The 26895-nt window shown below is 41.5% G+C and overlaps 11 protein-coding genes and 1 long non-coding RNA gene across 12 annotated transcripts in view; 5 read left to right on the top strand and 7 right to left on the bottom strand.

Annotated features, from left to right (window-relative positions):
- Positions 1-1904: 1904 nt before the first annotated feature.
- The window catches only part of LOC145697070 (proteasome subunit alpha type-2-like), a 32563-nt gene continuing 7572 nt past the window's right edge, over positions 1905-26895 (bottom strand). Inside the window, exons 2-7 of the mRNA XM_081774219.1 lie at positions 2801-2924; positions 2660-2728; positions 2456-2620; positions 2277-2409; positions 2123-2233; positions 1905-2079 (exon numbers count right to left, since the gene is read on the bottom strand). Of these exons, the coding sequence (XP_081630345.1) occupies positions 1976-2079; positions 2123-2233; positions 2277-2409; positions 2456-2620; positions 2660-2728; positions 2801-2920 (702 nt within the window). The 5' untranslated portion in view covers positions 2921-2924 and the 3' untranslated portion in view covers positions 1905-1975. The remainder of the gene's footprint in view (positions 2080-2122; positions 2234-2276; positions 2410-2455; positions 2621-2659; positions 2729-2800; positions 2925-26895) is intronic.
- LOC145697053 (cell division cycle 5-like protein) lies at positions 2953-5907 on the bottom strand. The gene is made up of 8 exons (XM_081774196.1): positions 4233-5907; positions 4100-4190; positions 3963-4060; positions 3825-3919; positions 3706-3779; positions 3502-3666; positions 3351-3454; positions 2953-3302 (listed from the first exon to the last, which is right to left on the bottom strand). The coding sequence occupies exons 1-8, from the start codon at positions 5885-5887 to the stop codon at positions 3128-3130; spliced, it is 2457 nt and encodes an 818-aa protein (XP_081630322.1). The 5' UTR covers positions 5888-5907; the 3' UTR covers positions 2953-3127.
- LOC145698359 (guanine nucleotide-exchange factor SEC12-like) lies at positions 6316-7794 on the bottom strand. The gene is made up of 6 exons (XM_081775559.1): positions 7625-7794; positions 7199-7396; positions 7019-7155; positions 6861-6971; positions 6556-6817; positions 6316-6514 (listed from the first exon to the last, which is right to left on the bottom strand). Exons 1-6 carry the CDS (start codon positions 7792-7794, stop codon positions 6316-6318), a joined length of 1077 nt encoding a protein of 358 aa, XP_081631685.1.
- LOC145697061 (alanine--glyoxylate aminotransferase 2, mitochondrial-like) lies at positions 7852-10198 on the bottom strand. The gene is made up of 7 exons (XM_081774210.1): positions 10058-10198; positions 9679-10014; positions 9451-9637; positions 9161-9408; positions 8943-9122; positions 8760-8902; positions 7852-8715 (listed from the first exon to the last, which is right to left on the bottom strand). Exons 1-7 carry the CDS (start codon positions 10193-10195, stop codon positions 8631-8633), a joined length of 1317 nt encoding a protein of 438 aa, XP_081630336.1. The 5' UTR covers positions 10196-10198; the 3' UTR covers positions 7852-8630.
- Positions 10224-11229, bottom strand: LOC145697069 (uncharacterized). Its single transcript, XM_081774218.1, has 3 exons — positions 10952-11229; positions 10510-10769; positions 10224-10464 (listed from the first exon to the last, which is right to left on the bottom strand). The coding sequence occupies exons 1-3, from the start codon at positions 11207-11209 to the stop codon at positions 10278-10280; spliced, it is 705 nt and encodes a 234-aa protein (XP_081630344.1). The 5' UTR covers positions 11210-11229; the 3' UTR covers positions 10224-10277.
- LOC145697081 (dynein light chain Tctex-type protein 2B-like) lies at positions 11243-12149 on the bottom strand. The gene is made up of 3 exons (XM_081774231.1): positions 12000-12149; positions 11506-11779; positions 11243-11462 (listed from the first exon to the last, which is right to left on the bottom strand). Exons 2-3 carry the CDS (start codon positions 11560-11562, stop codon positions 11343-11345), a joined length of 177 nt encoding a protein of 58 aa, XP_081630357.1. The 5' UTR covers positions 11563-11779; positions 12000-12149; the 3' UTR covers positions 11243-11342.
- On the top strand, positions 12135-15426 carry LOC145698358 (serine/threonine kinase-like domain-containing protein STKLD1). The gene is made up of 8 exons (XM_081775558.1): positions 12135-12740; positions 13235-13332; positions 13427-14083; positions 14143-14638; positions 14687-14781; positions 14831-14999; positions 15047-15256; positions 15302-15426. Exons 1-8 carry the CDS (start codon positions 12695-12697, stop codon positions 15400-15402), a joined length of 1872 nt encoding a protein of 623 aa, XP_081631684.1. The 5' UTR covers positions 12135-12694; the 3' UTR covers positions 15403-15426.
- LOC145697353 (lipid droplet-regulating VLDL assembly factor AUP1-like) lies at positions 15460-16817 on the top strand. Its single transcript, XM_081774545.1, has 5 exons — positions 15460-15670; positions 15710-15930; positions 15974-16112; positions 16160-16342; positions 16386-16817. The coding sequence occupies exons 1-5, from the start codon at positions 15472-15474 to the stop codon at positions 16676-16678; spliced, it is 1035 nt and encodes a 344-aa protein (XP_081630671.1). The 5' UTR covers positions 15460-15471; the 3' UTR covers positions 16679-16817.
- Positions 16845-17849, top strand: LOC145698357 (uncharacterized). Its single transcript, XM_081775557.1, has 4 exons — positions 16845-17086; positions 17126-17295; positions 17340-17591; positions 17637-17849. Exons 1-4 carry the CDS (start codon positions 16845-16847, stop codon positions 17765-17767), a joined length of 795 nt encoding a protein of 264 aa, XP_081631683.1. The 3' UTR covers positions 17768-17849.
- LOC145697055 (uncharacterized) lies at positions 17885-20005 on the top strand. Its single transcript, XM_081774198.1, has 4 exons — positions 17885-17987; positions 18037-18601; positions 18643-19791; positions 19836-20005. Exons 1-4 carry the CDS (start codon positions 17889-17891, stop codon positions 20003-20005), a joined length of 1983 nt encoding a protein of 660 aa, XP_081630324.1. The 5' UTR covers positions 17885-17888.
- Positions 20077-22421, top strand: LOC145697056 (tetratricopeptide repeat protein 14-like). The gene is made up of 10 exons (XM_081774199.1): positions 20077-20231; positions 20273-20466; positions 20545-20614; positions 20677-20873; positions 20919-21237; positions 21287-21473; positions 21523-21765; positions 21812-22025; positions 22070-22180; positions 22224-22421. Exons 1-10 carry the CDS (start codon positions 20162-20164, stop codon positions 22335-22337), a joined length of 1719 nt encoding a protein of 572 aa, XP_081630325.1. The 5' UTR covers positions 20077-20161; the 3' UTR covers positions 22338-22421.
- On the bottom strand, positions 26247-26726 carry LOC145700031 (uncharacterized). The gene is made up of 3 exons (XR_014134136.1): positions 26649-26726; positions 26500-26598; positions 26247-26454 (listed from the first exon to the last, which is right to left on the bottom strand). It is a non-coding gene; the product is annotated as an uncharacterized LOC145700031 (long non-coding RNA).

Raw genomic sequence — 26895 nt, 5'->3', positions numbered from 1 at the left:
AAAAGGACCGATTTTTTTACCTGAGAAAAAGGAATATTGCCGGCACTAGGTAAATACGATTAGGTTAAACAGTTTATCAGGTTAGAGATTTAAGAAATAAAAACCAAAGTAGGTTATTTTACCGATAATTAATGCAAATATTCTTAAAGCGGTTCGTATTTTTCATCGGATTTTCAAGGTACCGACGAGTTAAAAACCATAGCTACTAATGATCAAATCGCTTCCTGAAAATCAGGACTTTATGCAGCTCTGTTGAAAATTCTGTCTCTGCATTTATCTTTGGATTTCCAAGTTGTTCTTCTCTCATCACTTTCAAGAGCGGGATTTTGCCCTAGAATTCTCTTTCGGAACAGACTCTTCAAATCTCCTGTCACCTGTAGTTCTTCGATTGCGAAGTTTTCCAAGTTTATGAGAGCGACCGAGCTCATTTTTGAAGGAATAAAAGTTCAGGAATTCGAAAAGTTTGGCTTGTCAAGTTAATCAGATTTGTAATTTTAAAAGTGAGGAGTGGCGGACGTGGCGCCCCTATCCAGACATAAATAATTACAATAAGGGAGGGCCTTCTGGAGCAAAATCGTTGTGACCACTGGAGAGCACCTCAAATCGATAGTTGAACATTAATTAGGACGTAAAGATGCCGACAATGTCCATCAAACCATGCAACCTGCTGCAAGAAATTTAAATCATTTATCCATCAACATCTGTCAGCGATCCTTCGCCCTGGATCAGGGGTTCTCTTCCTTGATTTCTGCAGAAAAAAGCCTGCTTTTAGAAGTCAACAGCAGGGTGGAACGTTGGGGCAAGAAAATTGAATTTGGCCGCCCGATTGCCGCCCGACTTTTTGCCCGCCCGATTTGCCCGGGCGCCGACTTTTGCCCGGAAATTTCGGCAACCCCCAAACCAAAAAATATGTAAATTTATTGAAGAAAAAGCATTATTTTGTATCCCGAAGGAAGAAGGGCACTCATGGAGAACCGAAACCGGACGTTTTAAATAAAATTCCAGTATTTATGTCCCTTTAGATGCCATTTTTTCTTCTGGGCGCCGACTTTTTCCCGGGCGCCGATTTCTGCCCGACTGCCCGATTTTACCTCGTAAAATCGAGCCTTGAGCCGCCCGATTTGCCCGCCCGCCCGATTTTTTGCCCGGTTTGCCCGACTTGCCCGGTCCCAACGTTCCACCCTGGTCAACAGAGGGCCCATATTTGCAAATAAAAAAAAAACTCATGAAGCTACCAAAAGATCTCATGCATAGAAATACACATTGAAAGCAATCGGTAGCTTTTCAATTCAATTTCAACGCTGTGTTTCATTACAAGTACATGTTTTTATCAATTTGCTCAGAGCAACAGTTTTCGGTGAACTTCGAGGATTGTTAACTAATGAATCGTGAGCCCAAAAATTGTTGAGAATATAGAAATAGCTAAAAGTGAGTTTGGTTGTACCCAGGGTGGCTATTTTGGACAAAATTTTGGGGTCTGGCCATCCAATTTCCATCCAATAAATTTTGAGCCGGAACTATCCATCCAAAATCCAATCCAACCCAATTATTACCCAATTACCCAAAAATCCCCAATTCCAATTAGATCCAATTGGATTTCCAATTTTTCCAAGGCTTTTATCTCTTTGAAAAGAAGGGAAACAGTAAGTTTTTATCCAAAAGGAGGGTCAACATAGCCAAAACAATGATTTTTTATCCGAAATTTCTCATTTTCATTATGAAAATGACCCTTCTTTGCATAGTTTAGCGATATATTTTTTATTGGATCCAATTCCCCAATTTCCCCCAATTGCCCAATTTTCCCCAACAAAATCCGGTACCCTGGCCATCCAAATTCCATCCAAACCTTATTGGATTGGATCCAATCCAATTCCAACTAACCCCCAAATCCAAAATAGCCACCCTGGTTGTACCCGTGATTCAAATAAAAATTGGAATAGTCGAGACAGAAGAAAAAAGGTGAAGATCTGTTTGTTTAGGCGAGGGATCCCAAGTAATCACGCACTTCGGAAGGCTCAAGTCGCTTGAATCCGTTTTCGCCGCAGACGCCAATTTCGATATTTGATTCGTTCATTTGTCCTTGGAAAGAGGTTGAAGAAGCTGCTTTTATAGGAAGAATTACCTTCAAAGGATTCCTTGAGCGTTAAAATGGCAGTGTGGACGGCATCGTCCAATTCGAGGTCTTCATTGTACCTTCGTTCCAAAAACGATCGAGCGTTGAAGTAGTTTTTGCCTGAACACGAAAGTCAACTTTTGTTGTATAAGAAAGATTTTACCAAGAGCAGTCGCTTTCCAAGGGTAGTAGCAGCCGGACGGATCACACTGGTACAACATCGGCCCTTTGCTGTCGAAGCCGATTATCAAGAGCGAAATTCCAAATACACGAACACCTCCTTGTTGAGTGTAGTTCTGAATGAAAAATCAATGAGCAGGAAAGCGCGGAGAAAGGTCGAACCTGAAAGATTTCAGCGACGGTCTGTACGAGCTGTTCAGTGGGAATGTCCTCTCCATATCTCTGTTTGTAAGCAGCAGCTTCGTGTCGAGCATGTTTGACAATGACGCGATAATCAGGGCCCATTCCAGAGTAGACGACGCCGATATGCGGGCAAATTGTCTCAACCTAGAAAAGTGGTGAAAATAGGATGAAAGATAGGGATACCTTGTGGTAGGAAGTTTCATCTTGCAGAGCTGACTTGTGCTTCTTTTCTGTTGCAATTACAACGCCATCCTTAAAATTTAACATGAACCACGGTCAAGAAAGTACCCGCTATTCTCTTCTTTGATTTCATGTCCATTTTACCTTGGCCTTTATTCCAACAGCCGGCTGGCCCGCATTTACCGCATTGAGCGCATATTCAATTTGCACAAGTTTTCCTGACGGGTTGAAGGTCGTCAATGAAAACGAATATCTCTCGGACATATTTTTCTAAATGCAGATAATGAGAGACAAACTTCAATCTTCAATTTCTGGATATTTGACTTTTCAAGCTGTTTGGAATTGATTTTGATGACTCGGCAGAAAACGCTTCCTCTTTCAGCTTGAAAAAAGGGACAAGTGACAGTATGTGGCAGCGACAGTTTAGTTGGACGTTGAGAATTTTCATTGAACAGGGGAATAAAATTGTTACTAGATAAGCTCCATTTGCTCTGCGTCGACGTTGTTCGTCATCTGATCATATTCTAGCTTCGCTTCGGCGTACTCTTTCTGGAGATTTTGCTCGCGAATTCTCTGTCGCTTCACTTCAATATCGAGAATTTCGCGGCGGCGGGGGATGGCAGCGTCTTCGACCAGCTTCAGTTGGCTGAAAAGAAATTTGTTTGCAAAACGGACAAATGCTCTAGAAAAGTACCTGAAGACGTTGAGATCGCGTTCGGCGTTCTCGATCTCTGTCATGATCGATTCATAGTTTTTGACAAGATCGGCTGCTCGTGAACGGTATCCTCCGGTTTTGACCTAATTTTTAAAATTGAAAATCAGATAATTTCTTGAATCAGGTGTACCTTTAGGTTCTTTTCAAGTTTTGCTGCGCGTTTGGCTTCTCGTTTCATGTGGTTACGATTGATTTCAAGGCGATTTTCCGCACTCTCAACTTTATTCTTCTTGCTCGCCATCGACGCTCTTGTATATTTTGCCTTCTCTCCCTTGTCCGTTGGAAGGAATAAAACCTACAAAATATTACAATAAGAAATGATTTCGATTCTTACCTCGTTGTAGCATTCGGTCCAGACTTGATCAAAGATGCTTCCACTGATTTCTCCATGATCCATCTGTTCTTTCACTAAATCGAAAAGGTTACTTTTGCTCGAGATCACTTTTGTCTTACCGTAAAGTGCTTCTTCGAGAATAACTTCATTTGCTTCTTCCAAGTCTTCAGCATCGATTTCATCGTAGCCGTTCCTCTCCAAATAAGCAACGTGACTAAAATAATGTTAACCTCGGATTCAATTTATAGCTTGTTTACGTTGCTGGGAGCTGCGCTCGCTTGTTCGTCTTGCTTTGAATTTGGTTATCAGCGGAGTGGTTTAACGCGTCGTAATGAAGCATGGTCAACATTTCGGCCTAAATTTGTATGAGCGATTTTTTCGCCCATTCACTGACCTTGATCATTTCCTCGGCACGCTGATACTCAGAAAGCTGCACGTCGGCCTGTCGCATTATTGAATCATTAATAGCAGAAGGCCGAGGTAGACTAAAAAGTTCATTATGTACGTTAACATTATCGATTCTTTACCTGGTCTTGACCGCAGAGTGTCTCTTTGAAAGTTCAATTTCTTCCAATCGTTTTAGTTCAGCGGCGTGCTTGTCCTCCTCATCGCCCATGTCCACGACATAGTCTTCTGCGCGCTCTCCATCAAGCTCTTCTTGATGAACACCGTCAGGGAGTTCTTCTGGTAGAACGATTTCAAAATCATTTTTTGGGGTGGGTAGACGAGCGAGTCCTTCCCTCAAGTTGGCGATAGTCTCCTCGCCTCCGAATCCAGGAGTCATGCCTCCAGGAGTCATTCCCATTCCACCACCGGGAGTGTTGAGACCGAGTTTATCACGAACAGGGGTTTGACCAGTGGTTTGTCCTCCTTGTCCTGGAGTTTGGCCAGGAGTTCTAAATGGAGTGCCAAGAACAGTGTTTGGTGTCGCTTGAGTCTGCCGAACTGGAGTAACACCGGAGAAGTCACCGATTCCAGCTTCTTCTCCTTCTCCGCCCATCGACTGATCACCAGTGTCGAGGTAGGTATTTTCGCCCCCAGCGAGAGCTGAGTTAGTTTGATTCAGCGCTCGAATATTTTGAGCTTGGCGCTGGATGGCATCAGTAGTTGGAGCAGGAGTGGCACCACCAGTACCAATGGTACGCTGTGGGGTAAGCGTTGAATAGTCAGAGAGAAGCTGGTTATTGCCGTCACTTTGGTCGACAAGTTCCTTAGCTTGCTGCGAAGCCTTTCCTAGCTTGACGACTTCTTGAAGTTCTTCGTCAGTAATTTGAGGCGAGGGAAGAACGATCTTATTACGCTGATTCCAAGGCTTAACCTCCCTTCGTTTGAGAAGATGGAGCATGTCGTTTTCACGGAGCTCTTTCATCCGCTGCTGATCTTTCTTTCGCTCTCTTGCTTCTTTCTGAGAGTGCAGTTCCGGTTCGATGTCTTGCTGCGTGAGCTTTCGGAAGTCCTTATCGTCTGGGTTGAATTCGTCGTCGTTGGTGTCATAGAAACCCTTCGGAACATCCTTTTTGAAAGGAATTTCAGCGTTATAGTCGACCATTGCTCGTTTGTTTCGCTTAAATAGACTTGGAATCAATCGGCAACGAATTCCAGCAGCCTTCATTTCTCGACGCTTCTGAATCAGAGCTAGTCGTCGAGCTTCTTCCAGTTGCTTTTCTCGAGCCTTTCTCTTGGCTTTTTTACCCTGTGTGTTGGCCAGACGAGCTCGAGCTTCTGACAACATTTCAAGCTCATCTTCGTCCATATCAACTGGATCAGGTCGTGCTGGTTTCGTTTCTGGATTCGGATCAATCTCACCCGGCTTGAGTTTTCGAGGATCTTCTCCTGCTTCCAAGCCAGCTTCTCGATCAGCAGCTTTGTCAAGCAGATATTCGTAGTGCTCCAAACATTGCGAAGCCGTGCGACCGATGATAGGGGCAATCGTTCGCCACTGCGTCGGCATAAGCTTCGCAAGATGCAGCAACTTCTCTTCCTCTTCCCGACTCCACTCGGTCTTTTTGATATTTGGGTCGAGCCACTCGTACCAACGCGCCTTACACTGCTTCGCTGCTTTTCGATGAAGGAGAGACGCAATTCGACTCCACTGGTTCAAACCGTACTTCATCACCGCCGCCTTGAGAATTTCATCTTCTGTGTTTCGCCACACGCCTCCCTTGATTTGCATCCGCACCATGGCTGCGAAATTTCGATTTCCACTCTAAGAAAATTAAATTGAAAACATTTTCATAGAAGGTACTTTGTTTGAATATGAAAGTTTGTTCTTGAAACAGAAGCGGACTTTTGATGAAATTGAAATGCGTCTAGGAGTTATTGAGAAACATATTTAAATTAGACTGGAAACATCCAGTTGAAACAGCATATCATAAAAATACCGAAATATAATTCAAAATGATTGTAATCTAAATAAAACAACAGATAACTTTGTCGAAGATACTTTTCTTAGCTGAGGAGGTTACTTGCAGAGTCAATATTCACTTATTGCACATTGAATAAGGCTGATCACTCAACTCTCTCTTCTTCAATATATTATTTCTGTACAAAAAAGGCTAAGATTAGGAAGAAGAGAAAGACATGAGCAAAAATAATAATAGAATGCACCCTTCACAAACAGTAGAGAATACAACAGATAATGAAGAAAACGATGTAGATAATTAATGAGATTGGGTACGTGGCATCTCTAACAACTGGAACTAGTCGCACTGTATTGTCATAGGAAACTGTAAACATCGCGGGAGTACGTTCTTTTTCGGAAGGGAGGAAGCAGCAGGCGGTAACTGTAGCGTCATGGACATTTTCTTTTCTAAAACACAGTTGAGACGGCATTAAAATCTTGCTTGCTACCTCAAAATAAGCTCCATCCCACAAGATGAAAAAACATCCACGCTTCCATCAGAGCATCCCAGCCCAATAAGCTTGCCATCATCTGATACAGTCATACTAGAGACTTTCTGTGCGAGCTCTCTCACAACCACTGGCTCTGCGAGACGATACAGTTCGTCTTGAGGTTTCACTCTCCAACCGGCTACTAGACACGGCGTCGGCGGTTTTGTCATTCTTCGAGGCTCGTGAGCGGAAACAATGCCGAACTCATTTGGATTGGATCCTTTGAAATCCAGTTTAAATGCAGAATAGAGGGATAAAATTACCTGGAATAAATTTCACAGATCTGAATCTATAAGCGTCTGTTCCTTGACTTATGAGAAATAGCGTGTGCAGCTCCGTACAAAGCTTGCCGTTTTGCGCGTCATGGAGAAAAGCTGAATTCGAATAGTCAATAAACAAAATTCCCCTATGATTTTTGAACCTGTTCCGTCTCTAAAGGCAGAGACAAGCCATTTCGAATCAGGTGACCAGTCGATGCATTGGATTTCATCGTTGGCGATGTTCTTCCACTTCCAAATTGGCGCTTGTTGCGATGCAAGATCCCAAACTGATATCGTTCTAAAATCAGATACTGACGCTCGTCCTCTTTCTATTTTCCTACCCATCAGATCCAGCACAAGCGATGCGTTGTCCATTTGGACTAAATTTCACACCCTTTTGGAAGTTCTTTGTGTCCGTTTGCAGAATAGCTTGCTCTTGCGCATAGAAATTGTCGACTCCTCCAATCAATCCTTCTGCGTGGCGAGCTTCTTTGGAGTCTTTTGGGATGTTCTTTCGTTGCGTCAAGCCATTTTTATTCCTTGAAAATGAATAAAGGGGTCGGAAAGTAAACCTTACTGATTTCCTCCAGCCTTCAAAGGAGTTCGCTTTATGTGATAAACTCGGCATTCTCCATCCCGCCCAAACGCGACAAGCTGTCTTGATCGATGCGTGTCCATGTTCCAAGCGCAAGCTTTTCCCAGACCCAGAGACATCGTTGGATTTGCACTACAACAAATTCACCCCGTGAATGCCTCATTGAACTCACATGACTTCATTTCTCCTCTGGTCAAGTTCAAGCAACTCCACTGCGTTTCGAACGCCTGTCTTTGGCCCTAGTGCTCCTCCACCACCGCCGACCATGACCGATTTCGATTCGAAGGGCGAACAGCAGTAAATTGGGTAGTCGAGTTTGCACAAATTATGCACCCCCGACATGACTTCTTTCAAAACAAAAATTAGCCATCAACTTCAGAAGATTAAATATAATATATTTTGGTGAAAGTTTTTCGAAGAAAGTGAATAGAGCATAAGAAACACTGTCAGAAACATAAGATAGCGACATAAGAAGTACAAACACTGTTTTTTTAGGTTTACTCCCACTTTTTCAGACGCCCTTTATTCGCGTCAGGGCACGAGTTAATCTCTTATGATCAATAGTAAAATGATCCTCGTCATCTTGGGATTCTAAAACAATATTATATATGGATGTTCCTTGGCCAGAGTCATGGAAAATTTTTACGGTTTTACACATAAAATAGGCCATTTTGGGCATACCCTCTCTTCGAATGAGTCATTCGAGGTCATGTGACCTCACCAAGGTCACGAGACCCAGACGAGGACACGCAGCAGAGTCTGGGCTTTCAGAAAATATATAGAAGTATGGGGGTTACAACTAAAGATTTTGAATGCGGTTGGGACAAAGTGGGAGTAAACCTAAAAAAAACAGTGTTACAGTCATAGAACATTTTCTTGAACGATTTTTATTGCTTTGAAAACAGAAGTATAGAATTGTTAGAGCGAATACAAATGCGATTGATTCTTTTTGATGTTGAAATCAAGGAAGAAAATTTAATGAAGCCAGAAATTCATCAAATTTGTGAACTGTTTTTATAAAATCTTTATAAAAGACGTGTAAAAGTGTCAAAAGCATCGAAAGCAGACATGAACGAAGAATGAAAATAGAATAGTAGATAAATAGGGCTGTAGGATAGAGAGACAATTCTCAATAGTTAATGACAATCTCGAAAAACAGACAGTAGCAAACATTAATTTCACTCAATCTTGGAACACGCATGGTCAAACACGTCGACAGCAAAATCAATGTCTTCTTTGTTAACGCACATTGGCGGCTTCACACTAAAACAGACATTCCATTACTGCGAAAGAAAGAGATCACTGACCGGAAAGTTTGTCCGTAAGCGCCTCCCTTGCCGAACAAAACACCCTGGTCCTTGCACTCATTCCAGATCTTGTTGACTTGGGCAGCGGCAAGAGGCTTCGTCGGGTCTCGGTTCTCGCTCATTTCGAAGCCGAGCATAAGGCCCTAGATTCTGTTCAAGATATGCATCTTCGAGCAAACTTACCATTCCCCTGACGTCGCCGATAAAGTCATATTTGTCCATAAGTTTTCTCATTCTTTCAAGGAAATATGTTCCAACAACGTGGCTATTTTCTTGGAGCTTTTCATCGTCGATGACATCCAGCACTTCCATACCAACTCGGCAAGCCATTGGGTTGCCTCCGAAAGTATTGAAGTGAAGAGCCTTAAAAATCATCATCGAATTCTCTGATCAAAATGTACCTTGGACATATTAGAAGCTATTTCTTTAGTTGTGACAACTGCAGCCATTGGGAATCCATTTCCAATTCCCTTGGCCATCACAACCATGTCTGGAACAACATCGTGGGTTTCATATCCCCAGTAGTGCGTTCCGCAGCGACCGAAGCCAGTTTGAACTTCGTCAGCAACGCAAATGCCGCCCATTGATCGAACCTTTTCATAAACGCCCTTGAGGTAGCCCTTTGGATACATGTTCGATCCACCGACGCCTTGAATACCCTGTCAAATGGTTAACGATCGATTGATAGTACCTTGAATAGGTTCAGCCCAAAAACCAGCGAGGTTGTCACCGATATTGAGGTCGATAACGTCATTGAAATTCTTCAAATAAGCTTGGCAGTTGTCGCCATGGTCGCCAGCGTAAGTACATGGGTGAGGAACGTGATGGACTCCACCAATGCCGTGAAGGTTGTACTTCCAGGATCCATGGGAGGTGAGCTAAGATAGGTTGAAATTAACAACAATTCTGAAAAACAAACCTGTCTTGCGTAAGGAGAAGCGCCATGGTAAGCGTTTTGCAGCGCGACAATGTTAAATTTGCCGGTGTGCAATCTGGCCAACATCATCGCCAAGTCGTTTGCTTCTGATCCAGAATTTACAAAGTAGACTTGGTCGAGTCCGTCGGGGAACTTGTCGGCCAGCTTCTTGGCGTATTCATGGATTTGTGGGTACCAGTAGATTTGTGTCGTGTGCCAGAGCTGGTCGATTTGTTCTTTGAGGACTTTGTTGACGCGCGGGTGGCAGTGTCCGACTGAGACGGTCACGATGCCAGCGAAGAGATCGAGGTATTTCTTGCCAGTGTGGTCGTATAAATACTGAGGAAAAGGTAAAGGCTAAAGAAAGGGGGTTTGAAAGTACCTGCATCTCTCCTCGCTCAATCAAAACAGGCTCAGCAAAGTGCGCGGTCATACAGGGGAAAAGATGCTTTTCACGGAGCTCCGCATTTTGCTGGTAGCTCATGCAACGACGAAGGTTACGGAACACTTTGCTACTCATTTTTGTCTGAAAATATCTTATGTCAGGATTGATAGATTGTCAGTTGATTTAAAAATTAGGTCTAGCAGATATTTCAATTAAATTAAAAATCAGTTGGGTTACTGTAGTCTTCGTCAATCGTCTCTATCGGCTCTTGATACTTTTCCGCTGGATTTTTGAGAATGGATTCGGCAGGATCGCTGAAAACAGCATCGATTCCATTTAGCTTCGCCGCCACGAGATGAATGAGGCACACGGAAAATCCATGAAGGAAGATGTATTCGAACATGCTTGACAAACAAACATAATCGAAGAGAAAAGGCATAAAAACAAACCTGTAGAAAAAGTACGCTCCGAGAGCAGCTGTCCTTAGCAGACCAGAAAGCATGTTGATCATGGCCGGCGGGGCAAAGATGGAATTGAAGCCCAGAAAGTGCAGAGTGGCTAGAATCACCGCAGATGTCCCCAGCGCGTAGCCATAGTTAACTCTCAGAAAGTAGCAGCCCATGTTCAGCAAAAGGCAAAGAAAAACTTTTGCAATCGGGTTGAGTGGCGGAGGACCGGCATTTTTGCGCGGTAAATCGTTGGAGCCTCTCTTAAAATCAAAGTCGGCATATTTTCTTAAAAGTTCACGATGGTGCTCGGTAATTTAACGACTCATGATTCTAGACAAAACCAGTTTTAAACAACACGAGTTTGTAGGAGGGGCTGAATTGGGACGTAATAGCCCCAGGAGCCGTTAAAAGTGACCTCGTTATAGAAAAGTTTTTTATTTACCAGGGGATTTTGAGAAGTCGTCAAGTTTCGCTTTCCTCCGTTATTAGGCGCATTTGCCATGATCTTTTCGATTTGCTTTTCGAATTCTTCATTTCCGACCCCAGCCTTGTCATTTCCAGGTTGCGGAAAATCGAGGCCAGGTGCAATTCTATCGCCGGAAATCTGAGCTGCTCCCGCAGCTCCCCGCCCTAGAATTCGTTGTCTTCGTTTTTCAGCGCGAATCTGCGCTGCCGATTTCTTTGGTTGTTCTTCAGTCATTCTAGGGGAGAGAACAGATTACGTTGATTTTGAAGGATATGTAGAAAAATATATTTAGTAGCGTTATAAAATAAAAAAAGAGTCTACAGAATTAGATAGGTGTTGTTCTTGAGCTCTCTCTGCAGCTTCTTTCTTAGTTGAAATAAATGCCAAAAACAATGACGGAGCAGAAGAACTGCTCGTTTTTGAACTGGCTGTGGGCAGATTTGTCCGAGTCCGAATCCCAAATCGCTCGCATTCCACAAGTCACTCCCTGAACCATTCATTTAACTCTATTTCGAACAGCGTGAATTAACCTGTCCACGAAGCTCGCCAACTTTGGCGTCGACAATGAATTTATATCGCTGCGACATTCCAAGAGCTTGAACTTTTTCCAAAATCTCGTTTGTTACTTTTTGATTGAGCTCGTCGAGCGTATCTTATTTTTGGGCTCTTCAGTTTGAAAGTTTTTCTGAAAATGCTAAAAAACGAAGTGGAGCCGTTCCGTTGAAATCGACTCCATCGAAATTCTCGGATAGAACATCGTCAATAACTCGCTTTACAGCTGCTTTGTTGAATTTTTCGTCAGGGCTAGAATTATATAATTACTTCGTTGTTTACGGTAAAGATAAAAGTATTTATCTAGAGATATTTTTATAAATTTTTAGACGAAATGGCTTTCTAGTCCAATTTTTAATTAGAAATTTTAATAAAAATTCTAATTGGAATCCAATTATTGGATCAATTCAAAATGTGAAATACACGAAGTCATCAAGTTTTCTCAAAAAAGAAAAGAACCCTGAAAACGTACTTTGGGCGTATTTGATAAGTATAGTTGGCATCATCTCCAAAACCGAACATTTTCCGTCTTTTTCGCTATTTCTGGTTTCTCCCTCTCTTTCGGCCAATCACAATCGCGCTCCGACGCGCACCATATTCTCCGCTTCGGTACCCTCCCCCAATAAATCAGAAACTGCTACAGTTACTGTAAGAAGGCCCTGAGAAATGCACCTGTCCAGAAAAGTAAAGAGCAATGAGAGATTGATAGACGTGCACTTGAACATTTGCGGCAGCCGGACTTAAAACTCAAGTTTTTCGTTTTTTTCATTCGATGGATCGTCAAAAATTGAATGTGTGGCTGCTGCAGAAGCTTTTATCTATTAAAAAATCGACGAAACAGAAAAATATCCAACTTCATGCGAAAACGAAACTTCATCACTACGAAAATGCGCTTTTCAACCTTTTTTATGGATGAACTCGAATAGATTCCAGCGATGATTGTGTGTCAATATGTCTCAGTGCCAGAAACAACAAAGTCCTGTGAGATTACAGAACAGGAAGAATAACCAGTTTTATATCTCATTGTTCGCAATATGTCGTCTTTGTCGCAATGCGCCGTTGATCTGGCTTTATGGCTGACTTCTATTCTGAGTTGTGAGCAAATATACAGCGCTCAAATACTGCTGCCTCCATTCTAGTGAGTCTCCTCAAACTGATACAACCAACATGGAGAAATATGAAGAGATAAAAAAGCTTGGAAAAGGAGCTCAAGGTAAGAACCCATAAAAAGCTCTGGCGATCGAAATTTTATGCTAGAAATGAACCCTTTAAAAATTTCCCTTTTGATGCTACATTTTCCTTCTTGTACTTCGCCCTTTTATAGAAAGAATGAACGGATATCAGCTGTTTCGTGATAGAGAGATTTTCGTTCTTACTTTCATACAAGTCAGTGGAAGTCTACCATTCTTGGTAGAACCATGATCGTTCTGGCCATATGTTTTTGATTTCAATCATCAAAAAAGACGTAAACCTTTTTCTAAAGACATGGATATTGAAGTTGCTAAGTAAAGGCCTTTGAAATTCCTACTTGACTGGATTTACAAGTTCATTTACTGCCCTTCTTTGGAAATACACCTGAAGAAACGCAGGTGCGGTTTACATCATTGATGTTAAACCAAATACCAATCGATACCCAATGTTTCATCGTGTGTGAATTACGTTTTATTTGGCGTGACATCTACTTTCTCAAGAAATTACTTTATTTAGCATCATGCTACCTGGTCAAACACAAAGCAGAAGGGAAAGAATATGTCCTGAAGAAGATTGAGTGCGACGATGAAGGAGCTGCTCGAAAGGCCTTTCAGGTTCGTTATAGAAACGATTCGATATCATAGAGGAGAAGCATCTGTAGCTAAGGCTCCTGAGAGTACAATAAATAAGTCAAAATGTTTACTGTAGGAAGCGATGGCCCTTAACGAACTCCGCCACCAGTCAGTATGCGGATACAAAGAATTCTTCGTCTTTTGGGACAAGAAAACTTCCGCCATGTACGTTTGCATCATCATGGAAAACTACCCAAAGGGCGATCTAAGCAGAATTTTAACAAATCGGCGAGGAAAGAAACAACTGATTGAATTGCCCATTCTCCAAAAGTGGACTGGACAGATGCTCTCTGGACTGGCGTACATTCATGCCAAGAACATAATTCATCGCGATTTGAAGCCATCCAACATCTTTCTCCGCAACGACCTGACTCTCGCTATTGGCGACTTTGGCGTAGCCACCCTCATGGACGATAAACGAACGAAGACGAGAACAACAGTGGGTTCTGTAAACTGGATGGCGCCAGAAGTCTTTGAAAGGCCCTACGACGATCGCTCGGACATCTGGTCCTTTGGCTGTATTCTGCTGGAAATGGTTACTTGTTCCATTCTTGACCAAAAAGAAGTGCGCGAGCTATTGTTTGAAATCAAAAAGGAAGACAATTCTCTGACGAAAGTGCTCGCCAAAGTTAAGCAAATTTATTCAAAAGAGCTCGCTGATGTTCTCAAAGCCTGTCTTACCAGGAACTTCCATCAAAGACCAAATGCTCAGGAATGCGGTTGTCGAAAGTATTTTAGATAATTGTAGAAAAAATGTATGTTTATTATTTCGATTTGTATACCGAATGACAGGATCTTTGCAAATCCCCCTTTGGCGCTGCTGCTCTCAAATCTTCAGGAATCTCTTCATCAGCTACCAGTGACAAGACAGAAACAAATGCGAAAATACCCGCTCCAAAAGCAGACCTCAACCTCAAAGATTCGATGGCATATCTTGAGAAATACTACAAATCCTCCTCGGCAGCTACAGCGATTCTTCCACGCATTTCTTTCTTCACAAAGAGCGAGAAACTGACTCAGTACTCCCGACCACTTCTGCTCACCATGCTTAGTCACAAAGAAAACGACGCGATCGTGATTCAGTGCCTGAAATTGCTCCAATTTGGCTGCGTCACTTCAGAACTACTACGACCTTTGTACAGTATTGTGCGCACGTCAAAATGTAAAGATGTCGTTAACGAGTCGATGATTATCCTGTCACAGCTCAACTCGGAAAAGTCGATTGCAACTATTGGGTCATTAGGATTCATTCATGAGATTTGCCTCTTCATCAAAAAGTACAAATCAGGTACAGTCCAACTTCATGTAGAATTTCCTTCTATTGTCGATTAATTAGAGAAGGAAGTATTCAAAAACTGTGTGAAGGCATTATGGTCGGCTTGTGTAAACGAATCAAACGCAGAGCTCGCTTCCCAAGAAAATGTTCTTCCGGTACGATTCTTTAAAAAAACTGAAAATTGAACTTGAATGATTTTTTCAGGATGTTTTCGACGGAGCAAGTAAATTCAAGTCTGATGCTTTGGTTACTGCAGAAGTCGTTTCACTTTACTGGGCGTTGTCGCTGGAAGATGCGTGCGAAAAACAGATCCTAGAGTCAGCTGTTCCTGGGATCTTTTTGGCCCTTCAGTTGCATAAAAAAGATGTGAAAGGTTTGAAAATTCGCACGAAGAAGGGACATTAATTTGGACATTTTTAGTTGTTCGAGCGTGTTTTATGGCGCTGACTTCAATAGCTTCATGCGGGGAAGCTGCGTGTGCGAAGATATTGAACCCTTCATCGACGGAAAAGAAAGTCAACGGGCTGATGGTTTTTGTGACGGTTGTCAAGGAACAAGCGAGTGATAAACAAGGGATGGAAGAGTTTGTTCTTCTTATTGATGAAATGATCCAAGAAAAAAGCATAAAAGGTATAGAATCAGTGAAAATCTAAAGCTTTTAAAATATTCCTTTAGAACAGATGAAGAAATGCAGCGCGCTGAAGGCAGAATTGAAGAAGATCCAAACGTACCATAAGAATATCGAAAAACTTTCTGAAATAATCGCTGCCCTGTAAAAAAAAAATAAATAAAACGCAAAGAATGACTTCTTGTTTCTAACATGGCTAAGTTTCAGATTGTTAAATATGTTACTTCTAATAGCGTACGCGCCACTCGGGCTTGCGTTGCTCATACTTCGTCTTGCACTTTTACTCGTTTTGTTTGTGATGCGTGCATTGCTCTGCGCTACTTATGGAGTTACAGACGAAGTAACCGTCAATTTGTCAAAGTTGTATATGATCAGCTGCGGTGTATTTTTAACCTCTTCCGGTGACATTAGCGGAGGTTTGTGACTTTTCTTGTACTGATTAAAACTTTTCTTAGCCACGTATTTTCCAATCAATCGAACGACCTCCTGCGATGAGTTTATCCTAGCCATCACTTCCAAAATAAAAGCTATCATCTCTCCAAGCTCGTGGAGAGGATATTTTCTCAGACGAATTTGCAATATATCAGTCGGAGGCGCAGACTTACAGGGTTCAAAACGATTTGTTTTCGAAGATTCAAGTCATTTTAAAAATATTCCTGCGCAGCAAACTGTCCAGGTATCTTCCCATCATTCATCATTTCATCTTATTTCATTTCTAGCCTATCACCACTTCTCACTACATGATTTCGCCAATTTCAATAAATAAAGATGATGGATTTGTCTTGACGGCCGTGAAAATTCTAGCGTCGCCGCTGATGGTCCTTGATAGCAGATATTTAATGCCCGTAAAGCTTTCAGGTAATCAAACAAAATCCCAGCGCTGTTTTCAAAGTTTCTGAACATAGAAATCCCCGCAGAAAAATCCATCACAGACCATTTGCAAGAAATTATGGAGAAGTCGCGCTCCCAGCCGTCCGCCACACAACTTTTTCGAAGAACAGTTGTTCGAAGACAGCCTCCAGTCGTTCAGCAGCCGCAAATTACACTTTCTGCTGAGTTGCTTGCCAAACTAAATTCTATCTTAGAAGGTCAGAAGCCGTGGTTTCTCACTTGAAGTTAAATCTTTTCAAGTGTTTCCGGAAATTGACCGAGCAGCGACCATCCGTGATTTGAGCCAGACCAACAGTATCGATCTCACCATTCAAAACATTCTCAACGGCAAGATCCCCAACGCACCACCAAAAGCAAAGCCTGTACGGAAAGCGATCCCAAAATTGTCAGAAATCAAGACAGATCTCGTTGCCGAGAGCCTAAAAGACGGCTCAAATCCCATCAAGTCGCACATGAGCCTCGAAGAGCGTAAAGAAGCCTTGTTACAATTTGCTCGAGCAAAATTTCTTTCTAAATTAAACGATTCTAAGTAGTAAAGAAAATGCCCCTTTTTTACGATCAAGTCAAATTATAACGTTCACTGTAAATATATATCCGTAGTGCGTATTTTTAAAACTTGTTCTACCAAATTCTGTTCACGATATCAGCTTCAAAACTTGTCAGCATTTTGTTTTCTAAAAATTATTCAAATTGATTAAGATGCTGGAAGGAGCTCCCGTTACGAGGTCGGTTTTGATAGGGATCGGGCTTTCGAGCCTCGTCGGATTTCAACTCGGAAATAATGCGGAGAAACTGCTCGGAGTATTTTCAAATTTGCTCCTAAAAGGATCACATGAGCTCGTCCCTTTCGGATACTTGAGTTATCATTATGCTTCGGTGGAGAGAATTATTGGCTCTGAGCAACTCCTCGCTAGAAACATCGTCACTTCTGCCTTGATCATGTATTTCTTCGACTCAATTATGAATCTAACAATTTTTAGGAGCTCATGGTCTCTTGGACTCGGAATAACTCTTCCAATCGCACTTATGGCTTCATACACGCCCATTTTCATCGCATATTGCGCGCCTAAGAGAAAGCTTCATATCTTTTCGAAACTGTCTTTGTCGGAAAAATGCATGACGTACATGTTTCTCGCTAGTCTTGCTCAAGGTTTGAAACCTTCTGACATAGTTTTTATATCTTTCGATTTTCAGGAAATCCAAAGAGTGCTGCATTTGGCTTCGTGATGGGAATGACTCTGTTTAGCTGGGATGGAAGCATCGGATCGTTCTCGGAAGAAAAAGAAGCCGTGAAAGACCCCATCGGAGCGACACTAAAAATACAGCAGAAAATTAGGCTAGATGAAGAAGAACAGAGACTGATTCAAGCCCAAATGGCGAGGTTTCGAGCTGGGCCACCAACCGCAGCTCGGCCGCAAGTCAGAAGACAGCAACAACCTCCTCAATGTAAAATTTTCTTCTTCTATGTTCATCTTCAAAATCATTATTCAGTTGTTCCAAGTCGCGAGGCAATCGAAAGCCTAGTCGCTATGGGATTTCCTGAGGATCGTGCAAAGGCAGCTCTTATCAACACGAGAGGGGACATTTCTCGTGCTGCCGAGATTTTAGTCCAAAACCTTTAGGAGTTATTTCATATTTTTGTTCAAGTTATTCTGTCTGTGCAATCTTCTGAATCTCTAAATTGAGATAATAAATGTAAATTAGATAAAAGACTGTTAATTTTTTCATCGTTTAGATTTTTCGATGTCGGATGAAATGATGAATGAGTTTGAGGAGGTTGATAACCAGAGCGAGGTCTCTGACTCAAGTTTACCGCCTGATCTGGAGTTTGCCTCTGATGATGTAAGATGACAAGTCAATCTTTTTCATGAGTATTCACTTATATTTATAGGAAGCCGACTTGGATCAACTAATCGCAGATATTCCAAAATACGAGATCCCACAAGCTCATTCAGAGACGAAAGAAAACTGCCAGGAGATCATTTCGATTAACTCAACAGAAACAGAGCCAAGCTCCTTGAATGCGTTGATGGCTCTGCCAACACCAAGCAATCAAGTTGAGGAGAGAGCAGCAAGATATACAGGAGTGCCATGGAGGTCGATCGCCTCTCTTCAAGGAGAATCTATCGACGATGCCTTGGAACAAGCGAAAAAGATCCTGGAAAATGCGAATATCAGGGAGGCTCCGACTTTAAGTAGCCGCGATCAAGTATTCAACAAGCCAACAGATCCGCGCCGTCGACCCCAACAAAAAAGAGAGAATCAAGAAGTCATTGTGATCGGTGATTCATTCGAAAGCTTTCCTTCCAATCACTTGCGGCAAATCACAACTCCTTCTGTCAAAGGCGAAGTTATTGTGCTTGAGGACTTTGATTCAGAAGTACAAGAAGTGACTGTCAAGGAGCCTGAACTAAAACCAGTTGAGGATGATAATGAAAACGACGATGAAGACTTCGGTATGTTTTTTGTCGAAAAAAGTTCTTGACGTGGGTTTTAGAGATAACTGGAGAAAAGCAAGGTGACATACTTTCTCATCATCGATCAGATTGCCCGAAAAATAAGTTCACCAAGCTTCAGCCCTATGAGCAAGCGATTGAAGCGAACGAGTCCTTTTGCGAGAAGTGTTTTTGCTTTATTTGCGATAAAGCTTCAAAAGACTGCGAGTCTTGGTCAGCAACAGATGCTCCTCATTGCAACGCTTGGAAAACAGCAGACTGGAAGATACAGAAGCAGATCTGGAAAAATGAAACTGAGAAGCCAAAGTATCCTGAGGTCCAACCATCTCGTCCGCCTTCTTCGGGCTGGGGATTCGAAGACTATGCCTGGCATAACAGAAATCGAAACAGAGTGCGCCAGCAATCACCTCCAAAATGGGGTGAATCTAGGTCTATCTTTGAGGCTGGAATATCGAATTCTTGGGGCTGGAATGCGACTTCTTCGACAACAGAAGCTAGCAATAATCCCGGAAGATCCACTGCGAGCGGATGTGGAGGCGAAAATGAAGGTTCTTTAGTAAAAAGAGAAATAGAGAGCAAGGGAAGTTCATCGAACGGAAACTCACCAAATCCTTACTCGGATAACTCCGACGTCGAGTTTGTTGCAGATCGCACGAATGAAGAACTAGAATTTGGACAAGAAGATGGACCGATTTTGAATCTCATGAATATGAGTAGATTCAGCTGTCGCATCAGAGAGCAAGAAAGAGAGCGAGAGAAGAAACAAAAAGAGGAAAGAAAGCGGTTGCGTAAAGAGCGCGAATGGAGACCTCCAACAGCAAGCCAGATCGCATTTTGGGAAAAGAAAAAAGAAGAAAGGCAAAGGAATCCAACCCCAAGACCGAAAAAGAGGTACTCTTCTTGGGACGAGGATCCAAGACCAAGCACTTCATCCTCTGTCGGATCAGACGCGCCATCAACATCAGGCTTTAATCAGAGAATCAATCGCAACAGTCCGACAGTCAGATATGAAACTCGAACCTTGGACACTAATCAACAGAATCGCCATTCATCTACCACGTTTCACTCACAAGATTCATCACACAATTGTTCATCATCAGGACCAACTGGAACACAAGGTTTCAATCGTGGTAGACGACAATCACGACCTCCAAATACCTTTTCACATTTTCAAGGCACACGTCCTGGAGGTTATTAGGGTAGAGGTCCTAGGGTTATTTATGAGTAAATTTAGTACCAGTACCATCAAGCCCAGTTAGAAATGGACCTATCTACAACGATGTCCAATCGAATAATTCTTCCACAGTTTCGACCATGCCTAAGCGTCGAAAACATCACCACAATCACCAGCCATCAAAACAACCTTCTTTTAAAATGGGATACAATCGTGGATCCCGCTCGTAATTTTTCATGTCATGCCTCCTCACTGCTCTCACATAGAAAATAAAATTGTCATCTAAAATCCTGTCTTTTTTGTCATGCGAGAACGCTTTTTTTGAATTCCCGATTTGTTAGTATTTGTCAGTCCTGGTGGGTTTTGATTCAGTGTGTTTGAATGGAATGGAATCGCAACGAAAGCGTAGTACAACTATCGAGTATGATCCTATAGTACTGGCTCACGCTGCAAAAGGTATTTTCTTCCTTGTTTTTGCGAGAATTCACCACTTTCAGCTGTGGACCATGGAATATTCTCAAAAATGCACCCAGAGCTTGCATCCCTCGTGATGAATTGCCACTCTCATCCGAATGGAAATTCAGTTGAGATCTACGACAATCCTCGAATGGTCGAGCAATTAGCATCGACAAATTCTAGCCTCAAAGTGTCGGATCGTATCGCGTTATCGAAGATCCACCGGCTAGCAAAGACAAGATTCGAATTCTTTAATCTTTCCAAAAAATATCCCGCAGCGACCGACAGTAAACGGTGAAAATCTTCAAAAAAGCCAAATCTTACTGACAAACGTCTCTGGGATCCACTGGAAGATGAGGGAGACGCCATGCCTATCCATCCGCCTTTAGGAAGGGATAAAATATAATTCGACCGTTAAGATTTATATGAATTGTGATAGCCCTACTTACAGAGACTGTAATGAAGACATCGGAGTCGCGATCATTCAGCAAGTTTATGCAGGAGCTCGTCCCAGGAGATATACTCGTGGGAAAAGTCCGAAGTTGGAGAAGAGCTCAATTCGAACTGATCTTAGTCAGTCTTGACTGTGGCAGATTGAGACGAGTACCGGAAAATGTCACGATTCTTTGTACAATCCCACAGGTCTATTTATTAACTTGCAATTTTTTCTTTAACTTTCTGACACAGAAAGACGAACTTTTGGAAGAGGGTGACTATGTCCGCTGCGTCTTTGAACGATTCCAAAAAGATGTCCTTATCGCCACAACAGACGTAGATGTTCTGAAAGAATTCGATCCCCTCATGTCTCTAAAAACAAAACTCGGCTCAATTGACAGACCAAGGAGGCTTTCAGAAGAAGCGAAGGAGAAAGACTCGATTCACGATATCATTACCAGCTCGAACGCGTATCTAAATCCTACTGGAAGTCACTACATTCTTGAACGACTCGGTGTCGATTTAAAAGACACTCTGTCTTTCTTAGCACCTATCACACCCCCAAAACAAGGTAATATTTAACAGTTTATTTATTCTATCTCTAACGATTTCCAATTTAGAAGAAATGAAAAGCTGTCTGAGGGAGCGTCAATCAAAGCTTGCATCGAAGAAATACGTTACAAAAGGGGTGGAATACTTCAAAAAAGGGGAACTTCAGGAAGCAATGAATAATTATCGCACGGCGCTTGAACTTGATAAGGAGAATACCGATGCTCTCGTTGCTCGTGGAGCTCTTTATTCATCCAGGTTCGTTTTTTCGTTTATTTCTCCTTTCATAAGCTTATTCTTTTATCAGAAAGCAATGGCGAGCAGCATGCGAAGACCTCGAAGCAGCGTACAAAATCGACCCGGAGCATAAAAACGCGAAGGCCTACCTTATCCGTGTCCTTTTTGACTGGTCGAATGTTATCTCAACCCAAGCCGTTTCAGCAAACGAATCCTCAAAACCCGACCTAAAGCGCGCAGCAACTTTGCTCGAGCAAATACTTGACCTTGAACCAGACCATGTCGAGGCAAAGACAAAACTTCAAATCTTGAGGTTTGTAGATTATTTTCATAAAAGAAGATGAAAATACACTTCTGAGGAAACCTTCTGTTTTTTCGTCGATTCAAGACCAGATAAATGACAGAATTCGCCCTCCCGAAGACGAAAAGGTTTCCAAAATCGACAAGGAGATTCGAAAACTTATGAAGAAGAAAGACAAGGAGAGAAGGAAGGATAGAAAACGAGAGAAAAGGTCGAAGAAGGAAAAACGGGACAGCAGGGAGAGAAGTGTCAGCTCTTCAAGAAGTCCTCCTGTAAGTACTTACTCATTAAGATAATCGATCACGCATTCCTTCAGAGAGGAAGGCACCGCTCTGGATCAAGTAATGATTGTATTGTTATCGAGGACAAAAAGCCTGAGAAGAGACCCGCGTCGAAGGGCGTTACTGGCATTACCGGATTCTACCAGGTTTGCGCTTTTCAATCGACATTATATTTCCACTGCTTCTAAGCCGCCAAAGAGAAGGTTCGCAAAGCCCGAAAGTTTTGAAAAACTCGACGCTCTTTCGCGGAAGACCGATAATGTGAAAGGAAACCTCAACGATATTTTAAAAATGTTACAGTAGCTCAATTGCAATCTTCCTGTTATTCTGCTAATACGCTTGGCTCGTCGAGTCCCTGACCTTTCAATACATCTTCCATTATTTCAATTATTACAGCTGTGTACATATTTATTTACAGGAAACGGGCGTCGTCTTTCTAGCGACTTTTATCTCATTGCGGGGCAGGTTTCGTCACATGACATTGTCGTTTTTAGTTTTCTCGACTCACGGCCAATTTTTGAAAACCGCCGTGAAAGCGGTGTTACTTTTGAAGTAACCGCTGTTATCATTGCAGAAATAGGGCTCTTCTATAAAAGACACTATTTTCAAACGAAAATTATTTCTAGTACTAACCTTCATGCTCATGATAACTCCTTGTCTGATGTTCTTCCCATGCAGCGCGTATAAAAAAGGGTTGATTGCTACCGCGAGAATGAGCCAACAAGAGTTGAGTTTGTGCATAAACATCAGCGGTTTCATGACTCTTCCTGGAATGTTTGCTATTTCGTATTGTTGAATCATGATAAGTGAAGAAGTGACCCTGTAAATTTTTGATGAAGGAGAAGCTTTTTGAAACTGCATGGGATCATTTCTGTTCCCATACGACAGAATAGAGCTTAAAATGGTTCTAACGAAAGTTTTAGGGACCATCAATTATTCTTCTGAAACTTTTTGGCCTGGCTTTATTTTTATTACCATTCATTATTAATATCTTATATTTTTGAAAATCAAACAATAGTTGAAATGGGTTCAAAAGCTTTTAACATAAATTACCTATTTGGGAGCCAAGAAATGAGATAGACAAATACTATCAAAACGCCACTTATCGATGCTTTCCGTCGGATTATCACTGTACGTTCCGAAGAGTTCGTCTTAAAATCGTTTTCAAATATATCGACTACATGCCAGAATTGATCCATAATTTTTGCGTAACATTGAAAGCTACCTTCATTGCTGTGATGACGAAATGAACGATGGCGGCATTGCAATAAATAATGATCACAAGAGGGAAGATGAAGCCAACAATGATTTTCAGTATATCGTTCAAGGTCATCATGAAATACGCTCGATTCTCTCTAAATTAAGTTTTCGGTTCGTTCACGTTCTTCCTCATTATTTTTTCACAGGGTTTAACATGAAGTCGAACGAAGCGATAACTCCGTTTAAAAAAAATCTGCATTGAATAATTAAAAATAATTAACTAACCGAACCCGATTAGATTTTCACTTTGAATAATCATCATCTTAAATTTTTAGTCCGGATCATCCAGGTAAGTTCATGATCACAAACAAAAACCATAAAGATATTGCACGGTAGTCGATTCGGGCCTCAAAACACGTCCAATATTCTAACGCTACGGGGTCATTTATCGAAGCCTAGTGGTCCTTATCAGCGGATCATCGGGTCAAGTTGGCCTCCAAAAAATAACCAGTTCGACGGTCGCGGATTGACCATAGCCAAGTTGACTTTCCGCATCACATACTTATTGGGACATATAATAATTGTATTTATCAAAATTTATAAATCATAAGAAGATTCCTCGTCATACGTAATTACGAATATTCTACCTATTATGAGTTACTACTGATTAAACCACTAGCAAAATAAAATGGCTTTAATCGAGATTCTTCTAATAAAATATGGATCGCTGGCGAGGTACGATTGTTCCGCAGAATAAATAATGCCCATTTTCTACGAAAAACACTCACCCGAATTCACTGAAGTCTGGCCGACACATCGTATCGTTTTTAGCGTCGACATGTAGAATAGATGACACCCACATCGGAACAGAGCACAGAAATGAAAATATCCAGATGATTATTGACATGCCGCGGACGGATATGAATTTGTTCCAACTTAGAACGTTGAAGAGGATTGAGTAGCGATTCCAGCTGAGCGCGCAGATGAAGTACGACATTGCGTTCATTCCTGTCCAGGCTTTTTGAATCGGTCTTCAAAAAGGACCTCCGAAAATTAACAATTAAAGATTTCAAAAAACCCGCCTACATAGAACATTCCAGTGCAAAATTTACATATAATGAGCCCCATTGCACCTCCAAAGGGCCAAGAAAAGCCACGAAAGGCGTTGATGATCCAGAAGGGCTTTGAGTCGTGTTGACAAATCGCTTTTGCATGTTTTCAATTGAGAACGGCATATGCTCGATTGACAATTGATCATTTAATTGTACCACTATAACTGGTATATCTATCAACACGATCCAGAATTATCACATAGCATAGATCGGTAAGCAGCAATTGCAAAATCAGGTACTCGGAGTCGTTCTTCTTCGGCATCCTTGCAATCATCGAATAAAGCACCACAATATTCGCAAAGAATCCAATAACGAAGGCTTAAAATTACAAATTTGCCGGAGATTTTTGTCAAAAAAAACTGCAATTTCGACGATTGGACGATTGATTAAAGTACCATATAAATCAGAATTTAGTATAATTTAAGATACCTATTGTGTATAAAATTCCAGTTGTCATCGCAATCGCCTCCATATCGTTTCTTTGCGGCTGGTCTCTGTATAAATATGGGGTTATTGCAATTCAAAGTTCGCTTTAAAAATGAGTGGGATAATATGATTTTGTCCGCGCCGCAAGAGGGCTTCGCTCATATACAGAGTCGACAGCGGGCTGTCCGTGCTTAATAATGTGGATTAATATGTTATTCTAATTTTCTTGAAACTATCTACCATATAATAGTTTACGTGATATATAGTACCACGTTTAATATGGTCGCGTATACGAGTTCTATATTCAAGGGATAGATTCTCGTTCAATTCAAGGAATAGAAATTCTATTCCTTATTCTATATAGGATTATCCTACCTAAACCTAGTTATGGTTTAAAAGTTGGGGACCAAAACTAATTATCACGTAACTTATGCAAGTGAAGAAGCTATCTTTAAGGCGTCGACTGACGCAGAATCTAAATCTTCCCACCCGACCTTATTTCACCAGATCTATTCTGATATTCCAAAAAATCTCAAAGCGAAAAATCAACTTACATAAATTTATTCATGTTAATTTGCTTTGCAAGGTTTCTTAGCTTCCCAAAGTCTAAGTTCAAGGCTTCTGTCATCTCTGTACTGTCTTCGCAGCTGATAAAAATGAAAGTATCGCACTTCGGCTTGAGGTGAATTGTGTTCTGATCTATCCTTCGATCGCCGAGTGCTGAAAATATAAAAATGGTAAAAAGCACGCGATCAACCAAACACCCTAATGAGTTTCATGCATTATTCAACGCCCTCTTCGTATGTCGAGCCTATATACAGTATAGCGCCCTTTGTTCTTGCGGCGAATCTGCCAATCAAAGTTCATGGTTATGTCAAAGTCGTGTCGGCTAGTTGAAGGTTCACAAAATGGATGAACTTTATTCATCAGAAATAGACTCTTTATTTGCAAATTAATCGGTCTTAATACCTGCCATTTTTATCTTTTCTCCTTTTTTCTCTTTAATTTATCCCTTTCATGCTTTTATTTTTTTAATTTTGTCGGATAAGTGAGACAATTGTATTAAGGTTTTTTATAAATAATAAATGTTTCTATCACTATCAAAAGATCTCGTCTAACTAAAAATAAATCTGTACCTCTTTTTAATTTCATACCGATACTCATTTTGACGGATGAAAATGCTTAGTCTCTCCTTTTTACAAAATCTATCGACATTTTTACAAACTTCTCTGCTCTCAATGAAACAAACCTGTTTCTTCGTCGGTCGCAACAGAAGGAAATTAATTAATTGCGAAGGCAGTCAATAGAAGGTCAAAAAATAAAATAAAAGGGAGGGTGAACGCATCAACGGATGACAAGATCATGTTTCTAAGGAGCTTTGTGCTATTTTACGTGCATTTACTTTCAAGCAGACAAATCTGCTGCGAGAATAACTCAAGAAAAAGAAGATCTTACATCTAATATTGAAAGTTTATTGAAGACGGTAGAAATCACTGCACTTTGATTTGAAAGCGTTTCCCACGAAGAATTTCGCGGAAATTCACTTGAAGGCGAATTTAACGGCAGACAGAAGTAGAAGAGTACTCGATCTTGATGACGACCTTCTGAGATGATGCCGCTGCGGCAGATCGACCTCCACAAGTAGATTTACCCGCGGCGAACTGGGCAGAAGTCATGCCAGCCTAATAGCTTTGTTAGAAATTAATTCACTAAAATAGATTTCTTACAGTAACGGTGAAGCCATTCGAGGTAGTGAACTTGCACTTTTTCAGATCAATCTTGTAGTAAGCAGCGGCTTTGGTCAGATAGGAGCCGATAGTTTCGGTCTAAAAAAAGTCAGTCAAGTTGAGAATTTTTTTCTCAAATTTTAAACTACCTCCTTGATTTGCACTTGGTAGGCAGCGGCTTGGACGGCGGCGTATTCGAAGGAGACGAGCATCTTTCAATTTTTTTTCTGTCAAGATAATGGAACCTTCTTCAGCAGTTGTTTATATGCTGGGGTTTAGCATTTGCAAATTTGCGTGGCAAACGTCGACGTTACTTACGTATACGTGCCTGTAAATGTCGAGGCGGTCTTCTGACCGCGTGTTTTTATCGCGTCTTAGAAACTAGGACAGTTTTCT

The sequence above is a fragment of the Oikopleura dioica genome, chromosome 2 (genome assembly GCF_907165135.1).
Source record: "Oikopleura dioica chromosome 2, OKI2018_I68_1.0, whole genome shotgun sequence".
Lineage (NCBI taxonomy): Eukaryota > Metazoa > Chordata > Appendicularia > Copelata > Oikopleuridae > Oikopleura > Oikopleura dioica.
Note: the sequence above shows the minus strand (reverse complement) of the source record. Positions and strands in the feature narration are given on the sequence as shown.